Source organism: Carettochelys insculpta, chromosome 8, assembly GCF_033958435.1.
Source record: "Carettochelys insculpta isolate YL-2023 chromosome 8, ASM3395843v1, whole genome shotgun sequence".
Taxonomy (NCBI): Eukaryota; Metazoa; Chordata; order Testudines; family Carettochelyidae; genus Carettochelys; species Carettochelys insculpta.
In genome coordinates this window covers 34,223,849-34,238,398 of record NC_134144.1, presented here as the reverse complement: position 1 = coordinate 34,238,398, position 14,550 = coordinate 34,223,849, and the positions used below count along the sequence as shown (strand labels likewise).

General features: G+C 38.8%; 1 protein-coding gene across 2 annotated transcripts in view; it reads right to left on the bottom strand.

Moving 5' to 3' along the window:
- Positions 1-14,550, bottom strand: part of OLA1 (Obg like ATPase 1) — a 192,991-nt gene that overhangs the window by 57,277 nt on the left and 121,164 nt on the right. For both annotated transcript variants that reach the window (XM_075000908.1, XM_075000907.1), the window contains exons 6-7: positions 13,077-13,157; positions 12,702-12,799 (exon numbers count right to left, since the gene is read on the bottom strand). In XM_075000908.1, coding sequence (XP_074857009.1) covers positions 12,702-12,799; positions 13,077-13,157 — 179 coding nt within the window. The remainder of the gene's footprint in view (positions 1-12,701; positions 12,800-13,076; positions 13,158-14,550) is intronic.

Below are 14,550 nucleotides of genomic sequence, written 5' to 3'. Positions count from 1 at the left end.
GGTGCCAAAAAAGAGGCCATTATCAAGACTTCACAGCGTGAAGTGTCCTTCCCTAGGTTGAAGTGGGGAGCTTCAGAAACATGTGTTGGTACTGAAAGCAAACAGTCTGACTAAGTTCAATACATCTGAGCATTACTTGGTCACAGGTCCAGGTAGAGGATTATGACATGGGAGACTTCAGTATCTCCAGTACAAATGGGTCCAATAGGAAAGGAATCTGGGGGTGTTAAAAGATTATGGCATCTGCCCAACTGGGTCAGTAAGTCACTGAGTCTTGGTGGAGCAGAGATGACAAGTGCAGTATTGGTGAGGCTTACAGAGGTAAACGTAGAGCCCTACAGCAAAAGAGACAATGGTATCAAGATATGTGTAGGTAGTATATACCACTCTTAATGCCTTGCCATTTCAATTGGTGCCAGTTACTAGCTACTAAAAAGATGCATCCTGGTACCACTGGCTCAGTAGCAGGCTCAGATGGAACCTCAGCAGTACCCTTCAATTTGGAAGTCCCAGGAACGCAATCCACTCTGAACTAAACTGCAACATCCCTGTAATAATAGTCTTGTATCATACCATAGGTGAGTGTCCCTGGAACGCTAGGTATGAAGAAGCCTGGAAGATCTTACAGGAAAGATAGATGTGACATGCTTCCCATCTAAAGAGGAGGAGATGTAGCACTTCAGAGATTGAAGGAGATGTTGCAGTCGGTGTTAGTGTACATAAATTAAAGCTTGTGGGAAGCAGCAGTGAAAAACAAAATGTCAACTGGTATTCAGACTACACATAACAACATGGAATTGATGCCATTAGAAACACAGAAGTACAGGTTACTAATGGTGCTACTGTAGACAAAAGCATCATCATCAGTTCCTGGTAGCACCACAGACAATCAGGCATATTAGGTCTTTCGACAAAGTATGCATGAGGTGTTGCTGGTACCAATATCAGAAGTAAGTGCTCATCAGACAGAACAAATGCTACTGGACCCAACAGTGCCAGAGGTGTAGACATCATAGGAAGATGAAGGCACAATGGCCTCAGGCAGTACTGGCAAATATTGATATTTATGATCAGAGATTGACTTGGCTCTGGAACATATTTTAAGAGGGCTTCCCTTTTTCTGAGACCATCTATGAGAACTAGACAGTCTCTCAGTCTTAGAGGCTAAAGATGACTTACAAGGCAGTTGCAGGAGGAGAAAAAGCTTCTCTTTTCTTCCCATTTTGATATTGAGGCTTGAGTAGCAGGAGATGCCTTTCCTAAAGAATTCTCCAGCCTCTCCTGGTCAGGTTCTGAAGACAGATGCTTCACAGTTTCAAGTAAATGTGCCCTAAGGAGAAAGTTCCTTTGCTTTGATCTTAGTGGGATAAGGATACATACGTGACATTTGTCCTTAACACGAACTTCACTCAAACAAATTAGACCATTTGTGTTCTTCTTACTTGCAGATAACAGAACCTGCAAGTGGGACACTGTTTACTTCTTGGAGATCACTGCACAGTGAAAGACATCCACAGCAAACTCAACAAATTATTTAAAATTAATTCTAACAAAAAACTATATCTATAAGCAAGTAAAATGACTCTGCAGAAGCCAACAGAAATGGAAGTTCAAAAAGCAATGGGGAGCTCCAACATGCACTATGGACAAAATGAGGAATTAAAAGAGGCAGCAGCCCTTTAATGCCCTCAGCATAACAACTACAGAAGTTTTATATCCATGTAGGTACACACAAGCACACAAAGGCATAGAGTAACTGGAGATCTTTTGAGATGTATAACCTCTTTCTATATACCAATGCATGGTGCATATGATTTCCATGAGCCTGAAACTGGAAGATTCTTGGTAACAGTGTCCATTGGTCTGTTCCTTGTACTACTCCTGTTTTCACCAAGAATATAATGGGGGGGTGGGAACTATGAATGCCAGAAAGTATATCGAGCAGAGAGTAAAGAGGCTGGATAATGAAATACAGATGGAGACCACACAATGGAGAATTTTAGTTACAATAAGATAAGTTCTTTCCTTTCTTTTAGTGCTGGTTACCATGCGTGTTCTGCTTCAAGTGACTGAAAAGCGACACTTACAGACGAGGTAGGTGAGTGAGAGACTGTAGGCAGTATGGATGTGTGACTGCTGCTCCAATGGATGCATGAGCTGTGGAGGCTTGAACTAAGGCATAGAGCTTTTTGAAATTATGAACAGAACTCTTCACGCAGCTATCTTCCAAAGGCCAAGTGGGAATACTTCTTGACAAAATGCTACTGAAGTGCCTGTGCTCTAGTGGAATGAATCCTCACTTCTTCTGTGGGATGGAGATCTCCCAAATGAAAGTAGGGCACAGTCAGCAATCCACTTAGAGCAAGAGAATAGAGTATTCTTCTACAGACAATCCAGGTGATCTTCTAATGGGATTCATTCTCTCTCAGTAAAAGCTTAAAGCATGTCACATGATGAAGTCTCTTATCTTCGCTGAGGACATGAAGCTTTGAGAAAGACAATGAATGTAGTACCTGATTTATGTGAAAATTCCAAATTACTTTTACAGTGAATTCAAGGTGAAGTCTTCACGAGACACTGTGCTTGTGGAATGCTGTATATGCTGGTGTGCCAGAGAAGCTCCAACTTCACCCACCTTTGTAGGTGAAGTGATGGCAACCAGGAAGACTACCTAAATGACAAACAAGACATTGAGCATGTAGTCATCAGTCTGAATGGCAGCACAGTAAACATCAGAGAGTACTAAGTTAAGATCCGATTGCGGAGCTGGTTTTGTTACAGGTAGGAAGGTCCCAATCAAACCCTTCAGAAAACAGGTCATCACCAGGTGACTGAACGCAGTGGTTATGAAAGAGTGGGTGGCATGTACTCATCGCTACCAGGTAAACATGCAGGGAATTAAGAGAAACTTGCAAGTTTAAGTTTGAGAAATAATCCGTACTAGAGTGAATGTCAGATACACCTTGGAAGAGATGGTGTTGAGCATAATCATTTGTAGCTGGATAAATTATTCTTTCTGGTGAAATCCCTTCTGCTATTAAGAATTTCTTCCGCTGCTTCAGAGCATGATAGTTCTAAACCTAATACCCATCCAAATACCACATCATAAAATGAAAAAATTCTGGATTGGGATGTTGATCTTATCTTGGGTCATGTATTCCAGAAAGGTTTGGATGGTGATGGGTGGAAGGGTTGACATTTACAGACCAGGAAACCAGAACTCCCTAAGTCTCTGGGCCAATGAGAATGACTAGTGTTCTGCCCTCTCACATATTTTAGAGGGCTCAGGATAAAAGTTGGATGTGAAAAAAAGAATTTCATGAGTGACCTGTCCATAAAAGCTCGAGGATATTGTCCTTAGATCTGTCCCCCACTGGAGCACAATGTGTTGCATTTCCTGTACTTGCAGGATACAAAAAGGCCCCAAGTATAGGTTTGCCAATGAGCAAAGCTCTGAGAAGTATGGTAGTGTGCAGTTCCCACTCATGGTTAATGATGAAATGTGTGTGAGGTCATCTGCCAGCGAATAGTTAACACTTGGGAGAATACCCTAAGGTAACATGATGCAGGATACATCAGTTTCATAAGTTGACTATTTCAACACACATAATAGATTCCATTCCTCTGAGTTCCTGATACAAAACTCAGTCATTACGTTGTCTGAAATTAGGAGGCTGTGGTAGGATCATATAAGTGGGATGAACATCTTACGGCTTTGCATGCTGCTCTCTCAGGTTTATATGTACTCTGGTCTCTTGAGGCATTTGGTTGCCTTGCACTCTGGGTTCATCCATGTAGGCTTCCCAGTGCAATAGCAAGGCATTTCCAACTATGGTTTTCTCAGGTGTACTATGGGAGAAAGGAAACTCCTATGCATACGTTCTCATGGTCCTTCCACCACATTAGTGAGGCCTTTATCTTGAAGAGAGGGGAGACAGCCACCATAATTTTCATGTTGTGTTAGCAAAGCACATACACTATTCAAAGCCTTGCAGGCAACAGAGGTGGAAACTAACAAATGTCAAGAAAGGACATGATACCATGTGTCCCAGGAATATGAGATATAACTACATTAATCTCTGAGAACAGTATTATCAAATTGATTAGGTTGCTCATGAAGAGAGAAGTGTCTACAGCGATGGAAAAATCTTGCCCTTACTGAGCCTAGAGTTGTATGTATGAATTCTGTTGATTACAATGAATTCGGGTTAGGGTATTCTATTTACACACACATTCCCAGGGATGTTAGGAGACGGAGCAGCAATGATGCTGATGTCAGAAATTCTACACAGCAGCTACATGACAGCCTGCACCCTTATATTCACCACTTGTACAAGACTAAGATGAATTTTGTACAAAGTATGCTTTGTGAGGTATCACTTGAAAACTCAATCTACTGAACATATCACAGCACCACCATATATAAAGTTATAAGATTTTACCATTTAACATTGCTGAGACATATTCGAAGTCTACAAAAGCAGTGCATACCACTTAGAGACAAAAGTTGAGCCAGCACCTCAGACAGGCGTCAACATAATCAAATAGATTATTACCAGTCTGAGTATCCATTCTTCTAACAGGAAGATGGGTGTGAGCAAGAAACATCTTGGCAGACAAAATTTCTGTCAGCTGACCCCCAGCCACAGATGATTCTCAGAGAAGAAAAAAATGCCGAAAAAAACAAAGAACAGAGGGGACACACATACCCTCATCAACAACATTTAAAAGACAAAAGGAAGCATCAGTAAACTGGGAGAGTGATCCTGACTGAAAAGAGTTCAGCTTGTAAAAGCATGTAGCGAGAAAAAGCATTTGCTTTCAATCCACTCAGTTTATTAAATTAGGTGTTAGTTTGTGTTTCACATTTTACTTCTTTCAAAACAAAAAAAGCAGTAAAGTAGCACTTTAAAGACTAACAAAATAATTTATTAGGTGATGAGCTTTCGTGGGACAGACCCACTTCTTCAGACCACAGCCATACCAGAACAGACTCAATATTTAAGGCATGGAGAACCAAAAATAGTAATCTTTGTCAACCTTGATTACTATTTTTGGTTCTCTATGCCGTACGTATTGAGTCTGTTCTGGTATGGCTATGGCCGGAAGAAGTGGGTCTGTCCCACGAAAGCTCACCTAATAAATTATTTTGTTAGTCTTTAAAGTGCTACTTTACTGCTTTTTTGTTTTGATAGCATATAGACTAGCATGGCTTTCTCTCTGTTACTTTTATTTCTTTGTAACCAACAATTTTTGCTCTATTACTTGTAATCACTTATAATCTCTCTTTCTACAGTTAATAAACTTGTTTTACCTAAACCTACAAGTGCTTGCATTGAAGTATCTGGAACCTCTATTTTAGATAACATGATTTGTCGACCATTTTCTGTGAATTAAATTACTGCTTTCCATAAATTTGTACTGCACAGAAGGAAAGAGCTAGGCAATACAAGATGCACATTTCTGGAGACAATTCTGGGACTGCACGTTTGCTGGCATCACTCTGAAAAATAATTCATCAGTGGCTTGCTAGAAGTACTCAGATGAAGCACCTCACCTAAGGTGATTTTGCATGCTAGAATCCATGTGCAAACAGACTGGGAGTGGTCATTCTCACAGATATGCAATGAGAAAAGTGCTCCAATTGGAGAACTGAGGGGACATAGCTGCCCAACAGTCCAGCTTGTACCTTGAGGAATGACGCGAGCTGCCTAACAGCCGCAATGAAAACACAGCCATGACTACAGGCTTCTCCGGCTACCAACGTGAATACCTGCATAACTATACTGAGTGTCAACAGAAGCATGCTGTATTATTATTGGTTGGGATAGGCCACAAACTTGAACTGTTGTGAGAAGGCTGAACATCAATGCAAAATTATGCACCTTCCATGTTCAGAGGTTTGCACAATTCGTGGAATTTCCATTTGTGAATAAATGCACTGATTCAGCACAGGTCATCAATGAGTTTTCACCTTCCTTTCTCTTGGCAATCAGGAAATACTTAGAATAAAATTCTTTTCCCACACTTTGTTCTATTGCACCCCAAAGAAGAGATTCTGTTTCTTGCAGGTGAACCTCCTCTTGCAAGTGGTCCCTGAAAATGGATGGGGAAGGTGATTTTGAAGGGAGTGAGGAGTTTACCTTGATAGAATGGATACTATCCAGTGCTCAACTGTCCATTGTTTTCACCTTTAAACTGTGTGAAAATTTTGTGAGGCAGGCAGCAAAGCAGACATCAGTGTTAGGTGGAGGTGGCACCAGTTCATGCTCTCATCTTTAACCCCTTCGGGTACGTGGAACTTTTTGCATCTATATTGTCAAAGCAGCTATGGGAACACTATTAGGATCAGTGCTTCCTTGCAAGACTGAGGCACTGTCAACAATGCATGGATTTCCCACCAACTGTCCATAACCAGAAACAATGGCTCCCAAAGCTTTGGGTCCTGGTGTTTATTGTGACTCAGCACAACAGTCATTCACACAAACAACATGGAGACTGGCACCAAGACCAGGTCTACACTGGTGGGGGAGGGGGAAATCAATTTAAGATACATAACTCCAGCTACAAGAGTTGCACGACTGGAGTCGATGTATCCAGAATTGATTTTTGCTGTCAACCCCACAGTGGAAGATCAACAGGAAAACTCTCCCATCGATTTCTCTTACTTTTCTCTACTACAAGGAGTATTGGGGTCCACACTGGCACCCTGATCATTTGATTTAGCATGGTTCAACTAAGCACACTAAATTGAACCCTGGAAGATCAAGAGCCAGTGGGTCAATTTTACAGCAAGTATAGACAAGCCCTCAGTATTATGTACTTTCTGGTCAACCACAAAGCTTAGGGAACTGAATCCTTGGGATATGGCTATTCAACTTGCTCAGTGTTGATGAAGCAAAAAATGATCATTCTTAGATGTGGACACAGAGGGAGATCTGCCCTTCTGCTTATGAGTATCTTCTACTGTAATGAAAAGGTCAAGTAGGGCATTTCCAGAATCCGCTTTGTTTTTCAGTCTGACAATATGGTGCTAAGAGGCATCCTCCTGGATTCTCTGCACAATTCAGATACAACCTCAGTTTGGCCTTCTTGTGGGTATACATTGCATATAGACTTTAATTACAAGGTCACATACTATTATTCCCATGGCACCACTGCCTCATTCAGTACACAGGATTGATGTGCTCTGGGGATGAATCAGGGCTATGTAATAAAGGAGATTTTGTCTGTAGGATCGCTGCCTCATTCTAAGAGCAGTTAGAAAATATATAGCGAATCAGACAGGGGATTTAAGGATGGGTGGTCCCATAGCTAAGACATACGAATGCTGCCATGGAAAACTAGATACTATCTTTGCCTGTGACAGAGTTCCTAGATGATGCTAGGCTTGTCACCTAAACCACACTTTTCAGAGGTTGTCACAAAAGGTGTGTCTAAGCTAGAAATTTATGACAACCTTTATTAGGCTGACTTAAAGTCACCAAAGTACTTACTGCAGTGGTAGATGTCCACACTATCCTCCTTGGGTCACTGGGAGTGATTCCCCCTAATTAAGAGGGGCATTGTGGAGAGCTGAGAGCATGTATATCGGTTCTGCTGGCAGCTCTTTGTTGGGAGCCAGGTTACCCCACAGTCCCACCACAGGCTGTGCTTCCCCATAGCTCCTTGTTCCCTGCTGAAAATGAGAGAAGCCAACTTGGGCTTCTCACATCCCCATTCCTCACCAGCTCAGAACTCTGTGAAATTAACAAGACCGATGACACTCTCAGTCAGGAGTGAGGTAAGAAAGACAGAGCCACCCAGGTGCTGCCAATAGGACTGCTGGATTCTAACTACCTGACTTAAGCTTCCGGACTCTTGCCGTGAAATTGACAACTCAGCCAGCAGACAAGTAATGTAGCATATACACAGACCACTGCCACCCCTAACTACAACACCATAAACCCTACACTTCTCATGAAAGTAGAGTTAGTAAATCAAAAGTAGTATGGCACTAAAATTGGCAGGAACAATGCTGTAAAGTGAAAACAATGACACAATTAGGTCAACAATATAAGCTGGTCTATAGCAATCTGTGTAGTATAATCCAGGACTTACTATGTGCTCCTCATTGGCTGGGTGCTCAACTTGAGACTCTTGTGTCTAATTTACAGAAGTGCTGAGATCTCACAGAGGCAACTAAAATCAATGGGAGGCTGTCTGGGGCCAGGGCAAGGAAGCTGGCAAGCCAGCAAGCCGCTAGGGTCAGGGGAACACCGGCAAGTCACCAGGGCTGGGGGAATGCCAGCAATTTGCCAGGACCAGGAAGTTGGCTGGGGCCAAGACCAGGAAGCCAAGTCTGCAAGCTGCCAGGGGGACGGCAGCAAGCTGCTGGGGCTGGAAAGGTGAAGGGGAATGAGGCCAGGGCCAGGGCCAGGGCCAGGACGCCACCTGGGGTCTGATGAACATCGACAAGTCACCGGGGGCCAGAGAGCTGTGCGGGGCCAGGGGAACACTGACAAGCCACTGGGGCTGGGAAACCAGATGGGGTAATGCCAGGAAGCTAGCCAGGCACAGAAGAATGCTGGCAGCTCCATGAAGCTGGCTAGGACTGGGGGAACTGCAGCTGTGATGGGGGCCGGGGAAAGCGGCATGTTTGTGCCAGTTATCTGAGAGTTCCGGATGAATGAATACCAGATAAAAGAGAGTTTACTGTACATACACATATGCGCACTAAGTGAAATAGCAGACATATTTTTCATAAACTTCTAACAAGCTAGAATTAAATCAAATAAGTTCTGATGATGGTAGGAATGGTATCTGAAGGGCCTGAAAGCTTACTTGTATGGTCTGAAATACTATCAGGACTCAGAAAAATTGTATAATATAAAAAAAAAAAGCATTTATGACACATAATCCTATATCTTTTCTATGTTTATAGCCTGGGAATTTCAAAGGAGCCCAAGGGAGTTAGGCACCTAATTCCCATTAACTTTCAATACCTGTTCAACAGCTAATTTCAGAGGTCACAAACTTCCTAGCAGTGAACTTCTGAAATATAGTCCTGAAATTGTGATACTGCCTATAAATTTGGACACACAAAGTTTTTAAAATCTGAGTTGCATCACAAACCATTAGCACACAAAAAACAACTTGGAAGAATTCTTGCAAACTACTTATTCCAAATATTACATCTTAAATGAAGTAGGAAATTAAGAATATCAACATTAGTAAATACTCTCAATTTTACAGTATTAAATGCTTTAAAAACATTATTAAAGGATTAGTGCAAGATAATATTACTCGGCAGAAAATTAAGGTTGGCCAATAGATATATACGGCCAAGTACATTTTCTTATTACTTTGTCCAACATACCTCATAAATGGATACTACGCTTTGACCCTTCTGAAGAATCAAATGTGAAGACTGAAACTTACACTCTTATTAAGTGAATGTCTGACAATTTTCATGTCCTGCATTTGCTTTACATTTTGGGGCATGTTAAGCATTTTTAATTGAAAATTAATGGGCTGATTTAGTGTACTTTCACTTGAGTAAAACTAGATGTTAAGAAAGTGTTAAGTTTATAGGTCCCCACAATTTATTAGGAATTTAAAAATATTTTACATTACTTTGCTTATTCATTTAAAAATAACAATATTTAATACAAAACAGTTTCCGTGGATTCCTCTGGACTTCATCCTTATGGTCATCTGATCATAAGGGCAACTACCACAGCTGTCAGAGCAGCTTTTCTTCAAGGGTTAGGTCTTAATCATAAATCAACTGAATGACTAATTCAACACTCTTAAAACAAGCAAATAGCTTCTTGGAGACATTCCAGTTTTACATCTTTCAAAAGGTCAATACACCTACTCACACTGGTAATAGTTTTATCTTTCGCACTGTTTTCTTGTTCTCTAAGATTGAAAAGTAACATTATCACTTGTATTTGAATAATTTTAAATTCATGATTAAAATCATCTAATTCTGAAAGGGTGACCCACCAAAACAAAACCATTTTCAGTTTTCCTATTGTAGCCACAATCAAAATCCTCTCCCTCCTCTTTGCTAATGCTTTACCTTTTTTTCTAGTTGTTGAAAAACTATGGAAATAGTAATTACTGATTATTTCCTCCATTAACCTTAACACAGTTAGTTACAATACAAATAATATTTCAAAAATATTTTGCTGTTTAAGCAAATAATCCAAATCCAGCTCAGATCAACAACATGAGCACATACAAACACAAAAATTACAAACTAAAAGGCATCTGATAGTAAAATATATTCTAATTATTTGCATGTGTTTATACTGCCATAAATGACAAAAGCCTACCGTTAGCATCCTTCACAGTAAAGATGTATTATGCACTTCAATATAAAAGCTATGTTGCACAAACTGTGGATTTAAAGCTATAAGCATGCTTCAATGAAGGAAAATGGCAATCTTTCTGGCTCCAGTAGATGCCATTCCCTATCACACAATGTTTCCCACTCATAAATACATGACAAATACTTCCTCAATCATTTTTTACGAGCAGGGATGCACAGGGGGTAGTCAATGGCTAGCTTGAGGGAAAATAGGAACAGCAGGCGGCAGAAACTGTACTGAAAATGGCTATGTGGTAAATTCTCTTCTGGAACATCACTCAGCTACTCAGGCTTTGATCTTTCAACTACAATTACACTAACATTCATGAGAGCTGGAATTTTTTAAAAACCTAAATCATTAGTTGTGCTTAAAAACAGTTAAATCATTTCATTATATGGCTTCCCAAGTGAAATGTCTCGATTTTTACAAATTAAAAATTGTAATTTATACAAAGGTTTGCTTTCAATTGGCTGTAACCATACCACCACCAACACAATTGGTCTCAAAAACAGTGGCTGTCTGGTAATAGCTAAATCAGACTAGCATCTTACAAGTAGCTCTTTTACCATTAGGGTCTGGGAATGGTATTGAGACAGGGAACTCTACCTGTAATAATCCAAACACAGGTATGAAACTCTCCCATGAAAAGGAAACTGACTCATCTAGTTTCAAATAAACTTTGTCTGTAATATCAAAGTGAGCCTCAGAAAACCTCAAACATTTGTACTTAAATTAGGATAGTAAGATTTACTGCAGTGTCAGGTGATAAATTTTTTAGAATTCCTTCCTGATTATACCCATTTTTAGCGCATTAGTCCTCATATTTACAACATTTACTAGCAAGGAAGAACATACTAAGTCTGATCAAATATGAAGAAACTTAGGACTATCAGTTTCTGTCATGTTTCAATTTTAATCCCCGTGCTTTCAAAAATATAAAAACTTTTAGAAAAGTTAAAATCAGTTCCTTATCACAAACACAAATGTCTTATAATAGTACCAACAGGACAGTTTTAGTCGCAGTAATTTCAGAGAATTTATTCTAATGATTTATTGGAGTTAACCATCTGACATTAATTATTGTTTTGGCTTCCAGTCTATGAATGTTTATTTTTCAGTTTAAAGCCTTCTCGCTCTTTGATATCATATGGAAATGAGAATTTTTAATGGAAAATTGAAACCATGTGCATCTAAGTACTTAATGAAGTACAGGGAGAAACAGGAGGTATATTTTAGGAGAAATTCAGATTATTTTGCTTTAGATAGTTTTTATTTATTTCAATGACTTAAATGCATAGCTCTGCTCACAAACATTTACTTTCCAAAACACTAAAGATTGTATCATTAAAGTGCTTTAAATATCTGTAAACTGTACAACTTCTTGTAAATTTTAGAACAAGTTTGCTGTTACTCTTTCTTCCTTTTAGGGTAACATTTAATCTGTCTCTCCTCTCCAATCCAATTACCTATCTCAACTGCTATTTTTCGTGACAAGCTAAGGTACTGTGTTTTTCAACAATGGAAACCCAAATATTTTCACCATGTTGGAATTGGGTCTTCATCCACTTCACTGTTGTCTGATATCGTGACTTATTCAAGTAACATATAAAGTAGTATGCACCTGAGCCATTTTACTGACATCAACAAGAATATCCGAGTATAAATTGCATATGTAAGTAAAACTACTGCTTAATACATACAATTAAGTGGAACATGACTCCTTGTGAGACTAAGGGTCATGAAAGTAGGCCTAGGAACTATAAAGAAATTATAAAACATCTTTCTTTGTATTTGTACACACAACTGTTAATGCCAAACACCATTGGCACTCAAGAGTAAATGGAAGCATATGAAATGGAAATGGTGACATGTTTAATGTTAAATTGACACTGGAAGAGGTGAAATGTTTAATGTTAAATTAATGCCACCATAAAAAAAATTGCTGCAGTTCTGAACAGCTTTATTCTTTCAGCCCATAAAAAATGGAAAGAAATATGAATACCCAGTGTTAAACAATGTTTTAAAAAACTATTTTATTAGAAATTAATGATTTCTTACCAGACAAACTATTTTTCAAATTGACTTATTTTCTTCAGTCAATAAATATATGTGAAAATGGAAGAGGTAAGTATTTTGTTCTGTTCTGTAGATTCATTAGCAGCATTGTTATTTCCACTTTATTCAAGAACATCATTTAGGGAGATATAACTATAAAACATATTGATTTATATGAAGTAAATTAAGAATAATCCTTGTGTCCTTTTAAAGAATACTGAAGTACGTGCCATTGAGCAATAAGAAACACAAGTGTGAATTTTATATATTAAACCTAAGCAAACTCACCATTTGTTTTTACATCGAAGATAATCTTTTTCCGAGAGGTTAATCAAGTATATCATTGGTTTGGAAGTCAAAAACAAGTATTTGTTCAAAACATCAATCTAAAATGAGGATATAAAGGCAGAATCTTAAAAAACAGAATGAAGTCACTGTACAACATTTTTAAACTCAGTTTCTTTTTTAGTTATTCTATTTCTCAAAGGGCAAATAACTGCTTCAGGTAATATATAGTATATTATGAAAATTCTACTGAACAAATTTAACGTTCAATTCAACACCCTGTCAATGTCATGGATTCTTCTATATTTAAACATTTTAGGAAGTGAAAACAGTACCAAGTAGAAATATATAAGAATCACTGCATGGGATAAAGCCTACCTCTTTGTCATTCCAATCATGATAGAAGCGCACAGGTTTCTTTTCATCTATTACCCAGGTTTTGATTTTACACATTATGTCCTATGCAAGATAAGAAGAAACAAAAGTAGACGGAGAACGAACTCAGCTGGATAACAGAACATTATTTTCCATACGCAAATGTTCATGCCACTTACACAATACATAATCAAATTAAAAATCAAGTAACACCCCCCCCCCAAAAAACACAAAAAAATGAATTCAAATTTAATCTCAGAAGCTAACACAACATATTACTATTTTCAAGAAGTCACTGAAAAGCAATGCTGTGTGTTAATACAACATAATTAGAAAGTTAAGTACACAGAATTTTAGTAGCATCCCTCCCCAAATTAGTAGAGATCATAAAACCAAGGTAAAAATCCAAGGGCATTTCAGATTGCTTTTCAAGCCCAGTAAGATGAAACATTTCAGCATCCAGTGGGTGAAACCACATACGATATAAACATGTTATTTAGAAAGGGGACAGGCTGGGGAAGGAAGAAAAAACAGTGAATTTTTAAAAAAAAAAATTGTTAGCAAAAGAAATTGAGCCTATTATTGATGATCCACTCTAAGAAATTAATTCAAATGTCCAAAACCCTTTTTTATTCTGCATTAATTTTTTGCCAACACCTTCTCCCTCCCCTCAAAAATGAAACCTGCCAAAGCCTCCATTACACAATGGCAAGAGCCTTGCACTGGTGACCTCCAACCAGCTGCATTCACTTTCAGAACATCTCTCTCTGCAGGAAATCTAAAGGCCTTTTAGTTAGCAAGCTAGTGTGCATTCAGAAGGAGTAACTACAGGAAGAGCCCAATGTGCTTTGTTTCTCTGGCCTTTCTTCACAGAAAGATTAATCATCTGTGAAATGGAAACGGCAAACAGCAAGTGACACAAACTGAACCCTTCAAGCCGTTCCTCATCAGTTTTGTGGTTCTGAATCTGAAAGCTGCGTGTGGCAAGGTTCTCCTTACAGGCAGGTGTTAATAAAAGGCTCTTGGGTCTGAAAGGTCAAACTTGGCTCTTCTAGGAGTAGTGCATTTTAGAGTCATCTATTTTTTACTGTAGATAATTTATGGTCATGCTTTAAATAATGCATTTGTTAAAAGTTATAACTGGCATAATATACAATGAGATATTTAACACACCAAATTCTATTCCCAAATTTTTTCTCCGGTGCACATAATATTTACTATTACTGGTATGTAGGTTAAGCAGATTTATAAAACAGCTATAAATAGCCCCAGTATTTAGTATACCCTCTTTTCCTAATCTTGCAGTTTCCTTAGGGAAAAACAAGGAACAAATACTTCTAACTGCTTAGATCCTGATTTGAAACCATCCAGGAATAGGACTCCCCACAGATTTTAACAAGGAAGGGGCAAGCAGAAAACTTTTAATGAAATCTTAACATGTTCTGACTAAGAATAATCACTTTTACTCTCCTATAAC